The following is a 20,837-nucleotide window of genomic DNA, read 5'->3' on the forward strand; positions in this document are numbered from 1 at the left end:
CGCCGTTATGGACGTCGATTTTGAATTTATAGGTGAAATATACAGCTCCCCTACACATAAACGCGCGCACGCACACGCGCATGCACATGCGCATGCACATGCGCATGCACGCGTACACATTGTCGAGCAGGTGCCAGTTTGCTCAAACATTAAATTCTGGAGTCTTACGTGCAAGAACCATGGTCTGTTTGAGAGGCGGGCTACTGTGGGAGATTCCACGTTAATTTTGACCGTCCGGGTTCTTCAACGTACACACAAAAACACGCACGTGCGTGCGAACGCGCACGTATGCTCGCAGCAGAGCAGCTGGTCAAAAAAATTAATACTGCGGTATAACATGCCAAACCTGGCACACCTTACATGCGCACCGTAATAGGGTACACCGGATTGATTTTGACCACACGGGGTTGTTGAACGTGCACCTTAATCTAAGCACATTGGCATTTTGAATGCGTTATCATTCTTAGGATGCTTCGCGTACATTCGGAAGCCTACACATGCATGTTTATATCTATCTATATTTTTATCAAACCGTTTTTCCACCCAGATGGCACATTAGGTAGTTTGTGGTCGAATGGGTAGCGCATCGAGCTGCTGTGCTGAGGTAACAGGGTTCGAAGCCAACCATCGGACAAGCTGGGGTCACTGCGTATGTGGCAGTGCATACATACGTGTCGCTCCTCAACGAACCTCTTTCACGCCGACAGGGGTCGCTTTGGACGCTTGACTGCGTAGGCACCACTGTGAGAAGACTGTGCTGGTCTCCAATGAACATCTATGATACCAGATCGGGTATCTGGGTATGTGGAACTTGGCCTGGGGCCGCTCTTCAATGAACCTCTTTGACACCGACATGGGTAGCTAGGTACGTGTCACCGGTAATCTGCCACCCTACAAAGTAAAACAAATCCCTTAAATTTCGTCGATGCCGAGAGAAATCGAACCCACGCCTCAATTTTTCTTCGGGGAAGGCAGTCCGACACATTAGCGGGCTGCGCCACGAACACAATGGGCATGTGCTGCTCTTCAAGGAAGCTCTTAGCAACTTGGGTCACTGAGTATGTGCCCCTTAGTATGCGACAAGCTCCGAGGCCTTCCGTAACGCTTCTCGTTACGGAGGCCTCGCATGTACTTCTCAGCAGCGCCAATAAATGACGCAGCGTCTCCGGAAAGAAGAGAGAGAGAGAGAGGAACCCGGTTGCCTCATAATGAGTTTCTCAGGCCACGCATATTTCGGAGGCCGCATTTTGGAGAACGTATTACCGAGGGCACGCGCAGGCTTCGCGTCGGCGGCGCTAGATGGCGATAAATGTTCATAGCAAAATGCGAAAGAGCAGCCTCGCTTCAGTACACGCGTCCTACGTAACTCATTTTGATGGTGGCAAATTCGCTGTGTCGATTTATTGATTCAATGCTGACACATTGCCATCCACAGTCATCGTGAGACGATTTCCGCCGTAATTCTTGCATTTCACCCTCATTCGAATGCGACCGCCACTACCGGAATAAAACCCGTGACCTAGGGCTCAGCAGCAGTATCATAGCCAATAAGGTACCCCGGTGAGTAGAGCCGATGGTTTTGTAAAGGAGATGGCAAAACGCATTGTAAGAAACGACGCTACAGCGGCCGGGGTGACGTGCTGTCGTCATTACATTTATTAACAAAAGCCAAGTGGAATCGCAGCTGCGGCAATCAGTTCTATCGAAGAGAGAGCGCGTTCTTCTAGCTAACTTGCGACGCGAGTCACATGCACACGTGATGCGCTGATAATGATGTCACATGATGAGAACGCGTGTGGTCAAGATGACGGTAGAACATTAACATGGCTGTCAGCAGCACGTTCATTAATGAAGCACGAACTTCCACCTAGAATTTCATTGATGTAGTCGCATAGTGTCATGCACGGAAGAGGCCTGTGTAGGGTATAGCAAGACCAGCTATAAAGATACTCAGTGAAGAGCCATTCCTGATACTCTTCAGGCACTCTACAGCTCCCCACTGTGTTCTCTCTCCTTGGCATAGCCCCAACCTTGTTCGTTTCTACCGAAATTGTGAATAAACAGGTAATTGCGTTACGGATTGCAAAATAGCCATAATCAAGTGAAAGCGTCTGCAACTTCACGCTCACTGCACACATTGAATTATTCCTATGGGGGAGCTGCGATAGATACGAACATGAGGCGAGTCAAACAATACATGGGAAATAAATATTACAGAACTTCAATATTAGGGGTAATTAGTTTGGTCATAACTGTTTCCTAAATCATACGCAGGCACAAACCATCTTTGGCCGTCCACCGCGGAGTTTGCGCGAACCGGCCATTTTCAGCATTTCTCTCGCAAAGACATTTGCTGGACATCGGCCACAACTGCACTGTGCAAAACGCGAGTTCAGATAGTGTTGTCGTCGTGTCGTCTTCTTCGTGCCGCAGTCATCAATGTCATGCCGCCAACTGCCTAGCCGAGTAACACAGCTGACGATGCCAAAAGGAGATTAACTCAGTCTCCGTTTTTCTTCTTCAGATATATTTGTTATTTACCAGAACCTTCCTAAGAATGACCTCTGATCTGTGCACTCAGATTACCATTTCTTCGGCCTTACTAAAAGCGGTGACGGCTGCCCGGGTTTATCTCGAACGGGCAGGGAAGGAAAAGGCTCTCTTCCTCACTGGAACGTCGCGCGATTCCGCCACAAGAGCACTGGCAATCAATGTAGAGATAAGCCTTCTTCTCTCATTTGATTCGATGTTCCTGGCCTCAAGAGCACAGCGCGCAATGTGTCTTCACCGCGGGGACGACCTACACTCATTGTGGAGTCGCGGAGGAAACTGGAAGCACCTGCCAAAAACCAATCGCGCAACGCATGTACTAACGTGCTGCCGCAAAGTCGCGGAGAAGGCCAAGATCCACCATGAGGAGCGCAGAAAAATCTCGCAAACCTTCTTGGGTGACCGAGTACGTGGGTGTCAACTTCCAGAAAGGTGAGGGAAATTACCATTCTGCATTGTTCAAACCGTCGGTGGCAATCTTCCAAAAAGAAACTCTTCCTACTGGAGCGACCTTTAAAACACACTTAGCGTAACCTGAAGTGGTTTCTAGGCTGCCAGAAGAAACAGTAAATATAAGAAATTTATGAAAGGGTATATTATTGCGCAAACTGTAATACAGTACGCATCACTAGCGTAAGGTTTTGGCTTTAAGAGTGATACACTTCTCCCCTATCTGCGATTTCTTTTGGCGGCAATAGAAGAACGATTCCGCCGTACTGCAGATCGCAAGCAGAAGAGCCTTCCCGCGTTAGAATTGATTTACTCCTCATGAAAATGAGACGAGCACGCTTCCCAAAGACACAAGATAGTTTTGACAATTTTACATATGTGTTTTGTAGGAGCAAGTTAACCGAGGAACGAATTAGTCAAGCACTTTATATCGGTCGAATGCCGCGTTTTAACAGAAATGAAGCTCGCTTACAGCGCTATTTTTTTCGGCCAATTAAAGGATTAGTTGTGTGCTCTTGTAAACAATGCACTTACGAAAGAACACCACGGCACCAACACTCCTTGCTTGCTCTCGGTTAAGGAAATAGAGAGAGGATTATTTTTGAGGAAAGGCAGAGAGATTGACATTAGCTTGTGTTTTCTAAAAGAAAGAGAGAAAATACTGCCATCCTCCGGTTAATTAAAGGTCTCACTAAATCAGAAGCAATATTGTTTTCTTTTCCCTGTTGAAGACGCCTTCTTTGCTGGCTTCATATGCATTTGGCGCATCTGGGATCTGCTTGTAACCACTTCCAGAAAAAGGTTGGTTTTAGGGGACTTGTAGAAATTGTATTAACATGCGAAGGGTACCAAATGATACCTCCTTAAGCCGACAACAGGTAGCAGTAATAAGGAATTAAGGATATAATAAAATAGAAGTACAATTAGACCCTAAACATTGGTAGGGGGCGCTGTATTTTCCTGTTAGCGCCATCTGCCGTGTATAGGATAATTCATTGACATGCGCGTGGGGGGTATCCCGGATGTTCGCGCACGCCTCACGCTTTCATCTCACGTGTTCAGTTTGTGTGCTTTCTAAGAAAGCTTCCTCTTTTGTGATTTCACGGCGATTTGCCATACCTGGGATCTGGCTATCTCGTAACCATTGCCAGAAAAAAAGAAAGAAAGGGTCAGCCAAGTTTCGACGCTAATGAAGCCGAAGAATACGTTATAACGGGGAAACGATATGAAAGAGATGCGAAACGGGTGAATAATGAACACGCAAGAGAGATAGAATGGAGAGATATAGTAAACATTTGATCTTTTGATCTTTTAAACAACCATGTGCGTCGACCTTGTCTTTTTTAGCTCTGACACTTCAGCCCTGAAAAGGACTGACTTTTCGTTTTCTCACTATTATTTGCGACAAATCCTCTCTATCTAAAAAAGAGTAGGTTGGGCATTCGGAAAAGTGGGCTGCCTTAAGGTAACGTATTCGTTATTCCATGTGCTAGACATGCCTTTCATTCGTTTTTTGTGTAATTACCTTGAATACTTGACAACGCAATGCCTAAGGCGTTGTACTGTTCCGCGTCCCGAAATCCTTCGCTATAATAGCAATTATGACAAAAGCATGGGCCAACTCTTTTTGACAAAGAAAAAATTTACGCTAATCCGGTCTCTTCTCTCACAGAAGGTATCTCATTATCTTCTTTCTAGGGTTAAGTTGTCAAGAGGATAAATCTTACACCTAAGTTGGATGCTTTTGCTTCCAGGCACGCTTCATTTCTGTTTCCGTTTAAACTTCCCTTTAACTCTTACTGGATCATCTAGGAAGTTGCCCGACTGTATAGAGTTTGGTTGCCGCTTAGTAAGGCAAGCATTTGTTTCCTAATATGGCGTGCTCATTTTTAAGGTTACCGAAATTTTCGAAAAATGCCTGTGGAAAATAGCATACTCTGTGTCCTTGAGCTCGATTGTTCGAAAAGGCAGACATTACTAGCAGGAAAAATTGTAACATATTGAACGAATTACGAAAAATACACTAATTAACTTCGTAATTAGTCACTTCATGGCAGATATAGGAATTTACAAATTGTAGCTAGTGAGCTCGCAAGATGTGTCCGCTTGAAATGCGTCTCCAGGACGGCACTAGTACCGAGATATTATTTCCCAAAATGTGTAAGGAAGTACATGGCCATTCCAGTTATACTTTTGTGCTTCAGTGGATAAAAAAGGGTTTTGTTGTAACATTCAGTTGAACAACAGCGCATTTTCACGGCAAGTTTGATGGAGCATATCTCTAAACTTGTGAAATTATGAGAATTCCTTCCAAATGCATATGCCTTGCAAACTCACCGGCTACAATTCGCCAACTGGTATATGTGCCGTGAAGTAATTATATAAGAAGTTGTTTAGAGAAATGTTGTTAAGTAGTTAAATATGTGTTTGGGTTTCTTGTGCAAGTAATGTCCCCTTCTTTGAATAATCTAGAACAAATACTAGAATTGTATTATCTGCCATAGGCCATTTAGAAATATTCCTGATGCGCTACGCCTTTTGTCTCCAACATGATATACCAACAATCCCAACGTACAATTTTATGCACTGCGTACGAATGGGCATTGAAACCAATGGCAAAATCATGTATCTATAATTCAGGCGTTGTGACTGCATTGTAGTAATATAAAGCCAACCCACCTGTACGTGCAGCCGATTCCTTGAAATACAATATCCTTCTTGCTTAAACTGCCGAACTTAAATAAATTTTTTCTTACTTGTATAAGCATGCCACTTACATTAAGCGCTAGAAAATTAATATATCCTGAAGTCTCCGCCCGAGAAAGTTACATTTGCATACGGCTAAGATTGCGTAAACACACAGGAGCTTCTCGAATCTGCGCAAGGCTCAACTATTTGCCCGATAACCTTGCCTCTCGCGCCCATCATGGCCATAGAGGCTCATTTGCTTAGTTCAGCTTGTACACAAACAATAAAACATGATAAGTCGGTCTCGCGAGTTTTCAGTGGCTCCCAGTGAAAGTTTATCTGGCAATCCCATCTCACTGCACGCGAACCATCTCAAGACAGAAGTAGCGCAATACTAACAATACAGGAGGAGTGGGTAATGACGAACACGTGAGCATTGTTTTCACTGTCACCGGAAGCGAAAAAAACGTGGTTCATTCAGCCCTCTTTATTGCCTTTTCTGGACACAGCGATAGCTGTGGAGTGTGCTTCAAGTCAACATGCACTTCATTCAAGAAACAAAGCTTGCAAACCAGTTTGCCACAGCAGCTGTCCTTTTCGACAAACACTTTTGCAGTGTTAGCGCTTTCAGATTTCAAAATCTGCCTTGGTCGTTAGGAGGTCCACCACTGACGTTTTCTTAATTCCAGTGATATTTATACTGCCTAAGGGGGTCCTCTGTCGCGGGTGAATTGATGTTAACAACAGTTTATATAGCCACCTTCCTCAAATGACCAAGTTCTCGTATTTCTATTGCAAAAAGTGTAAAATGCTAATGATGATAAAGCCTCACGTGTCCTCTTTAAGCACTGAAGGGGCAATAAAATGTGACCACAATAGTTACACTGCTTCGTCCCACCCGCTTTGCAGCCTCGTTTTGGGAGATAATAGAATGCGAAAACATTACCTCGCTATGCGTCGCAACTTTCTAGTTCTACAGTGGATGCGCTATCTCCAAAAAAACGTTGCCCCCTGGAAAAACTAGGACGGTAAACTTAGCCAGACGAGGCATTTTTACGGCTTGTTTTGCTTTGCTCAAAAATATGGCGTGCTTCGCTTCTCTTCCCGCCTCATGTTAGGGTGCATAGCATTACCGGAGAAAATGCTCACGTAAGAAAATTGTTTCGTCCTTGAAAATACGACCAGGGAAGTTCTATTTTTTCTTCGTAAGCATTCATTTACGATACTGCATTGTATTCTCCAGCATGTGTAAAAACACTGTCTTCCGTTAACACATGTCATTCTTTTGATGGGAAGCGTGCGAACACCAAAGCTTTGCAAACTGCAACCATATCAAGAAACAGGCAAATTAATCCTGAGAATGCACGGGATAAATTATTTGTTATATTTGATTGAAATGTAGATATACAAAAAATAAGGCAAATACAACGCGCACCTTAGTATCTACGCGAAGCGATGCAATCGTGAAGCGGTTACCTAAGTACTAGATATATAACTAAATACGATGCGTGCAATTTTCCTTTCTTTTTTATAGAACGCGCAACCTCATGCAATGTATATGCACCACGCAGGTCATCACTTTAGTGCCATGCCACACTTGGGTTTCTGCACTAAAATACTTCGCAGGCTGCGCCGAAATTCATGCACCAGCTCAGGTGGATGCCCACTATGTGACGTCGACAAGGTCTGATTTTTTGTCAGGAGATTAATTGTTTGGAGAGGTGTACCCTGAGAGAAAAACAACCCATTTGCAATATACCCCTTATGTCACATTGGAGACACACAAGTATAATTAAGGCTTAATAAGCAATTGATGCCCGTTTGTCAGAGTGATATACCCGTTCTGGGGGATTTGCCAGGAATTGACACATACGCAGTGGCCCGAGAAAAGGGTAAGCCAAATATCAAAAAAATATTAAAGAAATCCTTCGCTACCATGCGCTATTACATTAGGCGGTCTGTGTGCATTAGAGGTACCTCTGAGACAAAAAGTGCTGCTCTGCGCCACTGTGATTGCTTAACAATATGAGCATGCTGTTTTACGTCGTCTTTTATTGTGTGATCACGCAGAGTGGAGGTGTTTGCACCTCTGCTATTGTGCGTGTGACATGCAGTTATGCCGTCTTGTATAGGCAGCTGCAACCGTAACCATGTGTATATATTACCTTATTGTTTAATACATATTCCCTTAGGTTTCGTCTAGCTTCATTCTTTGTTTCTTTACGTGGTTGGGACGAACACCCAGTTGAGCCGCTCGGGTGCTCTTATTAGAATTCGCATCGCTCATGAAGGCTCCGTGAAATTTAGGCAGCATTCAGGCCTCATCAAACAGGGGCACCTGCTACTGAAGTATTAAAGTGAATCATAATTCTTAATTGTTATACTCTGCTGAAATGTCTTTGAAAGAGCTAAGTCCGTATGCAAACGTACAACGAACATAAGTAGCGAGTGCGTACTAACCGAACTGAAGCATGAACGGGGTCCCGTCAGATTAATATTCAATTATTAGCCTGCAAAATCCGGAAGCACAACGTGTACGCGGGTCTCGTTTAATTAATGCTAATAGAGGCGTCTTTTGCCCCGCAGCGTATTTGAATCGGCTGCTGGCGACAATGTTTGGTGAGCCGCTGAATGAATGACGCCGTTCACGCCGTTTCGCGCAGTGCCCAGCAAGCCGGCTGATGGCTTCGCTCCTGCAGCGGTCGTCGACACCGAGCCTGCGGTCCACAAAAGCCCAGCTGCTCCGACGAGACGGCCGCTCTACTTTGCAGTGTTCGCTGCCTACTTGGGCAGTATGGCTTTCGGCTTTGCCATCACCTACTCGTCGCCGGCGTTGCCCGACATCCGGCCTAAGATGAACTTCACCGTGGAGGACAGCGCCTGGTTCGGCTCGCTCGTAAAATGCGGCTCCATTTTCGGCGGCCTGCTCGGAGGTAATTCATTCGAAGCAAATGTAGTGAAATGACTGTTTATCGGGTCCATAACTCCCTTTTATTGTGTTACTTTGCTCTACAGGAAAGCTCTTTAAGTATTCCCAGTGAAGCGTGTTCAATATGCGAGCGCGTTTAGAGGGAATTACTCATCCGTGGAATATAATACTTTTCCAAAAGCAAGTTAAATATCGAAGCTGCTGTTACTCGAAAAAGAAGTTACCAAGACGAGGTCTGTACCTAGGGTGTTTGATGTGCTCTAGCTGCGTCGCCAACAGGATTGTTCTGAGGAAGTTGGCTTTTTTCAAGACGACATGGCTAACGGCTTAGACGATGGGAAATTGAGACAAACGAAACCCATGCACTTCAAGTGCGTGCAACGCTTGTATATTTTGCCTCTCTCGTTTGGACATCGGTGGTCTTCGCCGTGTCTGATGCAACCTCATTAGGATCGCGAAGTTCATCTCCTTTGCTTTAGCGAAAACAAGTCATCATCTATGATGCATGCAATGAAGTTACTAACGCTGTCTACGCGAAAAATTCTTTAGATGAATGGTCAGATGGACAAAGTGGTTAATGCCTTCATTTCCGTGCTTCGTCCTTGTTTTATTTATGCTGTGGGATTATCCGAAAAGAATTTTATTTAAGCTCGCTTTTCACATATTGTGCGATTCACGGTAACAGCGAGACCTCAATGCTCTACATACCCTTATAGCACTGAAGCGACCCTTTTTCTTTTCTTCTGCCTTTCACTGCCGCAAGAGACTGCGCGAAAGAAAAAGTAACAAGGCTGCGTGATAAGTGGTCTGTGCCTCCGGCTGGCAGCGACAAGCAACCCTCGTTTTGAGCTCAAGCGATATCGAAGTCCTTGACACAGGGCATTCGCTCGTACGAGTGCAGCCTTGTCCTCAGTTATTTACCCATGTGTGGGCAAATGAGTTGTTGCTGGCTTCTGTAAAGATTACTAGGAACGAAGCCAGGAACCTGTAATAACCATATGATACAGTTGCTAATCGAGGACTTGCGTTGCAAACATCTGCGGTTTTCGGCACTAAATACATATTAGAACAACTCTATATACGCCTAGGAGAACTCAGACAGGGAACCGATTCGCCGAACAACCTTTGCAGCTTATCTTACCTAACGGAGCGGTTTCTTATGAATCTGTGAACACCTGCGTATAAATTTTGTAATGAAGAAACATTAAAGAATATATAGAGCCTGGAGATATAATGTCACCTCACACGCATCTCTACGTCACCCCAATCTGTTAATGGAATTGTGAAGTATATTTGACGGATTCATTGATTCACTTTATTTTCTTTAAGTTAGCCACTGAGAATATGCCACTGAATGCGTGCGCGTTAGTCAACAACCCTCCAGAATGAGCATGTCCCGCTGTGATTCAAGCAATAAACCTTAACATATAATGTTGGCTAACAGATAGCTTTCAAGCACTTTGATCTCATTTACGGATTTATTTACAATATCTTTTATATATAACCATTTGGTACGTGCCACTGAGGTAGTGCTCGTTCTTGGCCAATCCTCAAGAATGGGTATGCTCCGCTGGGCACAAAAGATACAGAATCCCTAAATGTTGCTTGATACGTGTCGTAGTTCCGTGTGCGTGCACTTGGCATGACCAGTCCTCCCTCGACAGGCATCATAGAACGCTTTCATCATTGTGACGTCGCTGCATATAGGCCTGATACTATCCATGGGTCTGATTTTGGAGTTTGTATTTCGGCACAGTTGTGAGCAATGTAGTGCATAAATATATAAATTGCTTAACAAAGATTCTGCTACCTTTGCGATGGATAAACGTAAACATTTCATGAAAAAAGAAAACATTTGACATAGCGTGAAAGTAGACAACATTGTACGCATTCCCATTACTTGTTAAACGTTCAATCAACCGCTTGTGTAAAGCTTCGCTTCGCACAGATTCCAACATCTGCGTTGTATGTGCATATATATTTTTAGCTTCAAGGTTGCTTGCGTGCTATGATGTATTTGTAAGAAACTTTTCATAGCTGGGCGCATACCGAGTTCAAAGCGTTGAAACACTATATGAAATGCAAGTGAGAATTAGGTGCAATGCTTCCAGCGCAACTGTACCGCGACATTCCGTTTTTGACGCGCTAACTCTATAGGTTACAGCTAACTGTGCGCCACTGAAGTACAGTCAACACATGGTGAAACGTGTTTAATTGTTTCTTTTGCTTTGTCCACAATTACACGTCTTCTTTTCAACACTTAACTCTGCTTGCACCTCCAACGCTCTGCGCGTTCCAACACAAAAGCAGGTTGTGGACATCCAAAACGGATGTGTGCTTTGGCGACGGTTTATCTGTAAAGACTTTGCCGGCAATCTTTAAATTCGATTGCGATCCAATATCGGTTGATTGAGAACTCCAAAACAGCAGCCGATCTTTACGTTATGCATACATCTAATAATAGGTATGTACGTTTAGGATAGGAATGTAAACCAAATGTCAATATATCTTGAAACTTGTGCAAAGCTAGCAGGATGGACTACACGAAAAAGCAAAGAGGCCACAGATCATGTGATTCTTCTTGACCAATTACTACCTTCAAAAACTACTCCTTTATTGTATTTTTCAACCATTATTTTTTTCCTCTTGAATTCGTCGTTAGTTGTTGACTAGCAACTTTTCTTGCCTGGTTCGGTCTTCACAAGCAAGGGTTACTTAAAACACAACGAGGTCAAAGTATATGCATGTAATAAAATCTCTACCAAATACACTTAGCTTCGCTGGAGGAATGTCGTGACCAACGGAGGAAGTCGAAACATGACCCCCTTTTGTACAGCCATATAACACAACTAGGAGTTCCACTCCAACTTCACTTTCTCTGAATTTGTTCTTTTCGGAAATCTTTTACTTCTCGTCTGCAAGGACGTCAACTACTCGTGCATATTGTTGGCCCAATTGACGCACAACACGTGCGTTAGTTCAATGTGTATTTGCGGGGCAAATCCGAAATAAAGAAAAGGTCTCTATTGAGCATGACGAGAAATTTTGTACAGTTATAACTTCTCCAGAAGACTAGTCTCAGGTCCAAGAAAATTACTTCACAGGTTAGTCACACCGTGAGAAAAAAAGAGCTACAGAAATAAGAAACAAGGTGCTTTCGCAAGGCGTTCTTGCTATACTTTTTATTTTGTGTATACCGGGTGTACCACGTAACTAGAGCCAGCCTTTAAAAACATGAAAACACCACGTATCTTGACAGAACCGTAGTAATGTTGTTTGCCGTGTCTTGGAGATATTCAGTATTTTTTTGTGTTCTGTCTAATTACAGAATTAGTCTTAATTGGTGAATCAACTTCTCACATATTATAGGTAGATCAAATAAGTACACGAGAAAATTGCAACCTGAAAAACTCCCGATACAGATTTCTTGAGCTCAATACGTGCGACGTAAAAGTATTTTTCCAAGCATGAGAGTGGGCTGCGAATACATGCAACATTGCCGCGCTACTGGCCGCTCGAGGCACTTTTACAAAACACCCTGTATATATTGTGTGCGTAACACGCTCCTTAACAATTGTATCAAACACAAAATCTCGAGAAGGTGATTAATGGAAAGGATAAACGAAAAGATGACCATCGCTAGCTCTATCTTTCGCCCTACTCCTATATCTCCGTGTTACGACCTAGCTTGGACAAAAAAAACGTTTTCTTCCGCAGCAGGTAACATTAAACGCGAGCAATGCTTGGTGGCACACCAGCACACCTCCGATGAACATGTCTTCCTGAGGGTTGAACACAGCATTGATGAAGGAATATGCCTTATTGACAATTTCCAAGCAATGCAGAGCCAAGCGTGCGCATGATGCTGCTGACACACTCATACACAGAGCACCTTACCGTTACACCGGATCCTTGCGCACGTTGCAAAAAGCCATGCACATCGTAATCTTCCACAATCTGCCAGTAGAGCAAGTGAAACATTCTTCTGTTATCCTAAGGTCAAGCACTTGGCTCCTGGAAATCGATAATCAAAGAGCGGCAGCCTCGCCTCTTCTTCTTTTTCGAGTGCCTAGTTGCGACAGCAGCAACAGGTCAAGGCTACTTCGGCACAGTTAAGCGAAAGCACGCTGAGCAGAGCTAAGCTAGCATGAAGGAGAAGAGTTAAGCCTGCTCATGTAATTAGCATGTGGCTACATAACTTTCGTATAATTTTTAGCGATTTCATTGAAAACTGCCACAGTATTGAAAGAACTGGACGTAGCTGATTCATCAAGCATATTAACGCTGACAGCTGCAGTAGCACCCCGCCATCTTTTCAGGAACAACCTCTACGGCTTATATAGACTGTTTTTCTCCACTACGTTATTGCCTGCTGCGGCATCCCAAATTCTTGAACAGACACTACTACACGAGTCTGCGTAACGCACTATATCCCTTACACATTGTCAAGCGGTATGTTGAGGACACTGTGTTGGGCTGCAAAGCATGAGGTCGTGGTATCGAATCTAGGCCACGGCGGGCGCATCTAAGTAGGGCCGAAATGCGAAAACGCCCGTGTACTTAGATTTAGGTGCCATTTAAAGAACCTCAGGTAGTCCTAATTTTCGGAGTCACCGCATTACGGCGTGCCCCAGAATCAGAAAGTGGTTTTGTCACGTAACACATCATAATCCATTTTCTAATTAATTTATGTTGAGGACAACTTCGGTGTTTAGCACGCCTTGCTCCCAAACCACATTGTAGCGTCAGCACGAAGTTGACCTCCTGTGGCGGTAGTGGACATGAATATTTTCTTTGCCACGTGGTCATGGTTAACGCTGCAAATGAAGATTTAGGAGGTGGCTTGGTGACATCGCCAGAATAATAATGACGACGATGTAATCGAAAGGATGGCTGGAATAACATTACAAACGATTCAAATTATTTAACTAACTGGGCATCAAAATCACGACTCGTGGTAGGCTACTTACTGTCACATTCTATTTTTGTTGAACATGTTTTAGAATATGCGATTTAAAACTACCACACGAGGCTGAGCAGTCGCATCAACAGGCACAATGTCCCGTAGCCTCGAAATTAAATCTGATCTCAAATCAGTTTTCACTTGGCGCCAACAGTCGTCAGCGAGCATACAAGTCCACGGGATGACAACGCTGTTACCATGGCTGTAATCAGTACATTAGTGCCTCAGTTTCTACCACTGACCGCAATAAACGCATTTCAAAGATATTGTAGTCCGGTCTTCCAAAAACGTGCAATTGACATCCCTGTGTCTAACGACGCTGCGCCTAAGATGCTCTTGAAGTTCGCTCTATACGGCAGCTTTTGTGGCCCCCCCATTATATAGAGTTGTTCCGGCTGTGAACATGTCGCTACAATGCATTGCCAATGTAGTTCCATAGTAGCATTGCCTATTGTCGCATTTCGTATTTTATGCACCAGTGATTCACTGTGAAATGTTTTTGGTGTATTGGCAACAGGGCGGCGAACGCACGCATTGTGGGAGAAAAATAGCTACATGCTCCATCATGATCAACAGAGCTGGAGGCTTTAAAGCTTCGGAATAGGTGTGTTGTATGTCAGCAGGAAATGAGGTATATATATGCATACGGCCAGAGAGTACCTGACAAGTGTTTGCCTGCAGCTGTTTGTGGTTGCACGAAGTGTAATCTCAATGATGCAGAAGGCCATTACGGATGCTAAAACGGTGAGTAGTGCGTAGAAACGAGTGATGGCTGGGAGGCAACGACAACTCAGACAAAAAGTACAGAGGAGTTGGAGCGCAACTATCGTTGCTTTGTTCGAAGAGCACGCCGGCATGGGTAAGGGTGGACAAGCCGTAGCAGAAGATAGGCGTAGCAAGGTCACTTAAGGTGACCGCAGCAAAGACACGGAGACAAGAAAGAAATATTACAGCTGTCACCTGAAGCATGGCCTCAGTATTGTGGACGCAGTTAACGAGTAAGCAGTTCACCGATGCAGGGGTAAGAACAAATCGCTAACCAGAGTAACATATTAAACTTCGAGAATACATTCATGTTGAAATGCTGAACGTAAGTGTTAATGATGGCGAAGCGAACCTAGCTTAGAACGGTTTGTGAAGGAGTGCATTGTGCGAAATGTCATGTGCATCTCCCTTTCCTAATTATATAGCCAGCGGCATTCAATCCTGGTTTTCTGACCTGACCTATGGTGAAAGTGTGTTTTCGCCATTTCAAGCAAATTGCGGGCGCTTTTCTTCATACTCGGTACAGTTTGGGAAGTTTGTGCTCCCCCCAGCACAAAATCAAGTTAAATTAGAATTATGAAATTGTCGCACATCGGCTTATACTCTTAAACGAGAATTCTGTATACGCTACATTTATTTTCGAGCCCATTTCCCTACGGCAGCATGATGTACATTGTAGTGTCATGATTGGGAACCTGGTTGTCAACAACTAGAAATAACAGTCCTCAAGTATGCAGCATGAACTAAGCATCAATCATTGAGTCGTTATAAGCTAAGCAAACTTACATTGGTTTGTTCATTCACATAAATGCTCCCTCGGCAACTGCCTGCTTTTTCCGTTTGCCGAATGTAAAGGCTCCTGAACTAACGTCCAAAGTAAGTTGGGACTATCTAAGATCTACCAATGCTCGCAACGTCGGAAAGATTTATTGACGCATAGAAACCTTGCTTTGTTTTAGATATAAAACGGAGATTTGCCCACAAAATGTAAGTGGTCGAACAGTAATCGAATGACCCTGTTTTCTTTTCTCTTCCCAGGGCAGCTTGTGAACATGGTCGGTCGACGGGCGACTCTCTTCATCTCTTGCGGCTGGTTTCTGGCTGGCTGGTTGTGCATCATCTTCGCCCAGTCAATCCCCCTGTTGTTCTCCGGACGAGCCCTTACAGGTGTTGCTGTCGGCATCGTGGCGCCGGCAGTGCCTGTATTTATATCTGAGATCTGCCCGTCGAACATTCGCGGTCTACTTAACACTGGGAGCAATGTTGCCCTCTACTGCGGCATCCTGGCCACTTACGTCCTCGGGAAGTGGCTTGCTTACCAGCACCTCGCCATCGCGCTCATGGCGCCAACGGTCCTCATGAGCGTCCTTTTGTTCTGGACGAAGGAATCTCCCCGCTGGCTTCTTCAGAAAGGCCGCCATGAGGCGGCGTTGGAGTCAGCACTGTTCTACTACGGACCAGAGGGCAAGAAGGAGTTAGATGCCATTGAAGAAAGCCTTTGCGGAACCGAGCAATTCCGCTTACGGGACCTAGCTGTGCCGCATGTCTACAGGCCATTCTTGTGCATGCTGATGGTGATGTTTGTACAACAGTCATCGGGAGTGACCGTCCTCGTAGTTTACACACACGACATCTTCCGCGAGGCGGGAACGTCGATTCCGTCGGACGACTGCAGCATAATCATTGGTGTAGTGCAAGTGGTCGTGGTAGCGATCGCCACAGTACTGACAGATCGCGTCGGGCGCAAGATCCTGCTCTTGGTCTCCACCTTGGCAACGAGCATCTGCTTGTTCCTGTTCGGATACTCTTTTTACCTCAAACAACACAGCCCGGAGACATTCGCCACCTCATACACATGGCTTCCGATTGCGTCCGTGGGACTGATCTTTGTGGCATTCAACATCGGCATGGGCCACCTTCCTTGGTTGCTTCTCGGAGAGATGCTGCCGCTGCGCGTAAAGGGTTTTGCCACGGGATTCTGCACAGCGTTCTCCTTCGGCTACTCGTTCCTTCTCATCAAGGAGTTTTACAGGCTACAGCTTGTTCTGGGGGTAGCAGGGTCCTATTGGCTATTCGGTATTTTGCTTCTCGTGGGCTTCCTTCTCTTCTGGATTTTTCTTCCAGAAACAAAGAGAAAAACGTTAGAAGAAATTGAGCAGCTTTTTGGAAAGCAAGCGGTTGACTTCGCCAACGAAACGGTGATCAGGAAAAGCAATCGTGTGTAGCAGTCATGACCTTTCCACATTTCAGTTGCATCTTACTGCGCGTTTCTGCGGCTGTTCACGAACTTGAAGCTTCGTCAGCCTCAATGTCTCAAACAAATCCTCTACAACAGGAGACATTCCATGGTAATACTTGACCGCTATGCAATATAATTTTTGCGGAAAGACAGTTTGTGAGCATTTCATGAGGGGAAAGTCGGTTCATACTTAAAGGATATGCACAGTCTATAACGAAAGGACAGAAGCAAGACAAGGAGACGTGTGCTGCACTCGTGACTTGTTTATTTAAGAGGAAAGGGCAATAAACAGGTATAGAGCAGTCATGCGCCTACGCAAAGGTAGTCACGAGGATATCCCATTTTGACATTAAAAACATTTATTTAAGCATACCATAGCAATATGGATCAACATATACATATTGCTATTGCGATCATTTTCTCGCATGTTTGCTCTATATCCTGTATTCTGATCTCGCGCAAACCGTGGTTCAAACAGCCGTTGTCTTTTGTGTGCATCATCTCATAAATTAACATTGTTTCACATTGATTAGCGCATTCTGACCGGCTGTGACACATGCATCACTAAATTCTGACAGCGCGAGACCACAATATTTGGTATCCGCAAAGATACGACACCACGCGAATTGCTCGAAATATATCGCATAAAAGAACGAGATGCTGCCTGCATCAGTGAAACGTTCGTATCGCAATAGTATGCTGAAATGAATATCTCGGACGTCAAACTATGAAACCCGCAAGGTTTTCCACCCGATCTCAGAAAACATTAATTTAAGAGCAGCCTCTAACCGTATTCAGTAATATCGAACATCACTATGTTGTTTACATATACTAGTAGAGGCTGTAAATGCGAATATAGGCTGCCCTGCGAGGCTGCGCAGATATTCAACATTTTCTCATCTCTCGTGTTCCGTAAAATTTTATGGTTGACTGTACATATACATTGCCTTGTTCTTCTGACAAGCAAGCTAGCTAATCGGAAATATATCCTGAGTCCCATTTCCTATCTTGTGGTAGTATGTTTTACGCTGCGTTTGTTCATTATCCCGTAGAGGGAGTTCTTTAGCCAGGCATTCGCTTGAGGATCAAGCTACTGCTCGTGCTGACATTGTAGAAGAATTGTAAGAGCCGGTCATTCTTCATGGCTTCATCACTTATGTGTAATATTTTAGTATTTTTAAGATTTATATTTGTACCATCTTTACGTCACCCCAACAATTCCCATGGTATACAACGCAATGCAATTTGAAAACAGGTGCTAATCAACACTAATCAGCCACCACTACTCAAAACCTAGTAACACACGTCGTAAAGTACCAGGCTCTCGAGTAGCATGCTTCCAAAATTCAAACGTATAAACGCGAGTCATGCTACTTCGACTTTTTATCATTTGTACGCATGCTGGTCAAGGGTGTTACACACCAGTTACATCTTCAGAATAACCAGAACAGCCACTAAAGGAAAAGTCGTCGATTATAATCTGTCGTTTACGGAGGCATTAAGCCATAACAAAGCATCTAACCGTCTTCACGCGCATTATGTACAATTTCGCACGCTAAGGCAGCGATTTAAAATGAAAAACACTGAAAAAAATAATGCCATTATGGATATGCCACAAGCACCTTGAAACACTTCTGACATGATCTGGGCTACGTGTATGAATAATTAGTGCAAGGTTAAACCAGTTGGTAGGCGGGCGTCTGGGATTATGATCATAGTAACAGTATCTCATCATATAGCGGGTTCACTTCTTTCAGTGTTTTTTACAGTGCTTCAGATTCAGCATATTGATATAGTTTTTGGATGGAATGGGAGCGTTCCGAGTATTATACCAATAAAATAATTGTTTTTGTTTTATATGTGACATCCCTGGAGAAACACTCTGTAAACTTGACAAATCTCATTCCGGAATCCTATGTTTCTAATTTATTCTACATAACCACGCTTCTCGTAACTTAGAAAACAAACAAAAATGCATCGTAAATAAATTTTCAGTGCGCAAAAATATTTGGCGTCTGAAGGGGGTAGCCTGTCTGCGCCAACTTTAAACGCCCGCGAATGTTGCATAGTCTTCCCAGAGCTGCCACCGGCCGCTCAGAATTTGTAAGAAGTAAAATTAGATAACAGTACCGTTCCTTAGCTCGCCTGCTACATCGATCACCAGTTCCTGTGTCGGTAATTATCCTCACCCGACCGGAGAGGTCGTCACATAAGTTTGCGCAGATACACATTTGTACAGCCGGATCGCTGCTGCCTCGACTTACATGGTAACACTATGTATATGTAGGGAACACCTTCTGTTGTTAAACTGCGTCCTATAGTGCAGCAGGCTTATATGTTCTGAAACTCAACTCAACGTTAACAGCTGCCTTATGCGATCACTCTAGTGTATTTTGACACAAGTTGCACGTGACCTGGTCATGTAAAGAATATCTAGGGATGCAGTAACGCCAAACACATGCCATTCCCTCGAATTCGCCTAAAGTACCGCTGTGTGCTTCAAGTTTCATATTGTTTATTTCATGATAATAAATGCATTTTTTAATTATGCTCTAATGCAAAATACTACTGGCATCAGGAACTGGCCTTATAAACGTAATTGCAATTTTAGCGAGGCTCAATGAAAACATTTTTCTATTTGACAATCGTGTTAAAAGATAAATCAAAGGCGTATCACGCTAAAGATTCCCGTTAGAAGCTAAACGCAAACCAGAAAGGGGTCTCTGAATAAAGCCTCACTTTAAAAAAGATTTTGCACACAGATAACTGCATGCTATATCGCTAACTATCGTTAGCGATAGGAGCACGAACATGCCCATGCGTGGAAAATTGGCTCAAAACTAATATTATTCAATATTTGAGAGCAGGATATGTAGTATTCCACGACGAATCAACTGATTTACTTGAAGTGCAACAGTGATGACAGGATTAGCATGGACTTGGTGGAAATACCCACCCGGCGCTGTTGGAAACAATTTATGTCCCGCTTTACTGATGGTGCACTCGCCGTGATTGTGCCTCTGCGGATTGGCAGTCGAAGGCATCGCACCAATCGTTAACGATGATAAGGCACTTATGCATCGCAGGAACTCGTAGTCTGGTGCAGTTTAGCGAAAAATACAGCATGTCACTCTCTGGTCTTTTCGTTCGTGTTTGTTTTACAAATTTTTATTTACTATCCTTTCGGGGCAGTTAGACATGACTGCAATATATTGAACTGTAACTTAAACCGGTTCCTTTAACATCAAATTACGTGATGAGCTGTCAATCACAATTAGCACTTTGGGGCATGGCGGACGCGGATCATGACGACGAACGACAAAGAATAACAATCTTAAAAATGATTTCTAAACTATCGTTTATTATTATTACTATTTTTTGATAATCCCTGCATGATAATCCCTGCATGATAATCCCTGCTTGATAATCCCTGCTTGATAATCACAGCCATGCCTTCTTGAAGTCGGTAAACAGGTATACCCGAGCTAGCCGAAAACGACGCACACACGACCGATGCACTGCACACGAGACCACTCCTTGGCACTTCGACTGACCAAGACCTGTGCATTGTTATTGCAGTTAATGACAAAGCATTCGAAAGTGCGAACGATGTGCGCAGTGCTTTTCGCGTTGACAGAGCAGAACTGCAAAGTTGTGTGGTGACTCGGAAGCCCATTCTCTTCGCAGCCAACAAAGTAGCTTGCCTAAAGTTTGCTGCTGACCACCGCAGCTGGAGTGTGTAGTATTGGAAGCTTGTAATATAACTTTGAATATGCTTTCTCCAGCCTCTGGGTCCAGAAGAAGAGAGTGTGCTGCAGAGACTGCACATTCTGTAGTTCGCAGCAGACGCACATCCATAAATGTGTCTCTGTGTGAAGGGGGATGGCTTAGTCCAGAGTGGACGCACGTCTATAAACAAGTCTCCGGGGGGGAAAGAAAAGGGCGATTTCTTGCAATGGTCTTGGTTAACAACTAATAATTGATGTGATTTACCAAAGCTGCCTATTTCTAATTGATAAATTACGAAATGTGTTTCACGCCTTCAATGAACTGGACCGGGATGGGTAGTATACTTTCAAGCTGGACTTGTGTGTCATTCATACAGCGTTGTTTGTGGCACACATCTTTAATTATGGAGAGGTAATGAGACACGAATGGTGCACGAGGAGTGCTGACATCAGCATTTAGAACATTTAGAACTTCTGGGACGATATGCAAATTCATCTTTCAAAGCTAATCTTGGATTTGGCATC

At 44.1% G+C, this 20,837-nt stretch overlaps 1 protein-coding gene across 1 annotated transcript; it reads left to right on the plus strand.

Annotated features, from left to right (window-relative positions):
* The first annotated feature begins 2,763 nt into the window (after window positions 1–2,763).
* On the plus strand, window positions 2,764–18,441 carry LOC126531002 (solute carrier family 2, facilitated glucose transporter member 8-like). The gene is made up of 3 exons (XM_050178358.3): window positions 2,764–2,982; window positions 8,352–8,621; window positions 15,384–18,441. The coding sequence occupies exons 1-3, from the start codon at window positions 2,913–2,915 to the stop codon at window positions 16,568–16,570; spliced, it is 1,527 nt and encodes a 508-aa protein (XP_050034315.1). The 5' UTR covers window positions 2,764–2,912; the 3' UTR covers window positions 16,571–18,441.
* The last annotated feature ends 2,396 nt before the right edge of the window (window positions 18,442–20,837 follow it).

Source organism: Dermacentor andersoni, chromosome 5, assembly GCF_023375885.2.
Source record: "Dermacentor andersoni chromosome 5, qqDerAnde1_hic_scaffold, whole genome shotgun sequence".
NCBI classification, from domain to species: Eukaryota; Metazoa; Arthropoda; class Arachnida; order Ixodida; family Ixodidae; genus Dermacentor; species Dermacentor andersoni.

What these genes read in the sequence shown, in the direction of transcription:
- LOC126531002 (XM_050178358.3), top strand. Translation starts at nt 2,913, where the DNA reads ATGAGGAGCGCAGAAAAATCTCGCAAACCTTCTTGGGTGACCGAGTAC. An exon ending in GGGTGTCAACTTCCAGAAAG is followed by an intron (nt 2,983 to 8,351) that starts GTGAGGGAAATT and finishes CGTTTCGCGCAG; the next exon opens with TGCCCAGCAAGCCGGCTGAT. An exon ending in TTTCGGCGGCCTGCTCGGAG is followed by an intron (nt 8,622 to 15,383) that starts GTAATTCATTCG and finishes TTCTCTTCCCAG; the next exon opens with GGCAGCTTGTGAACATGGTC.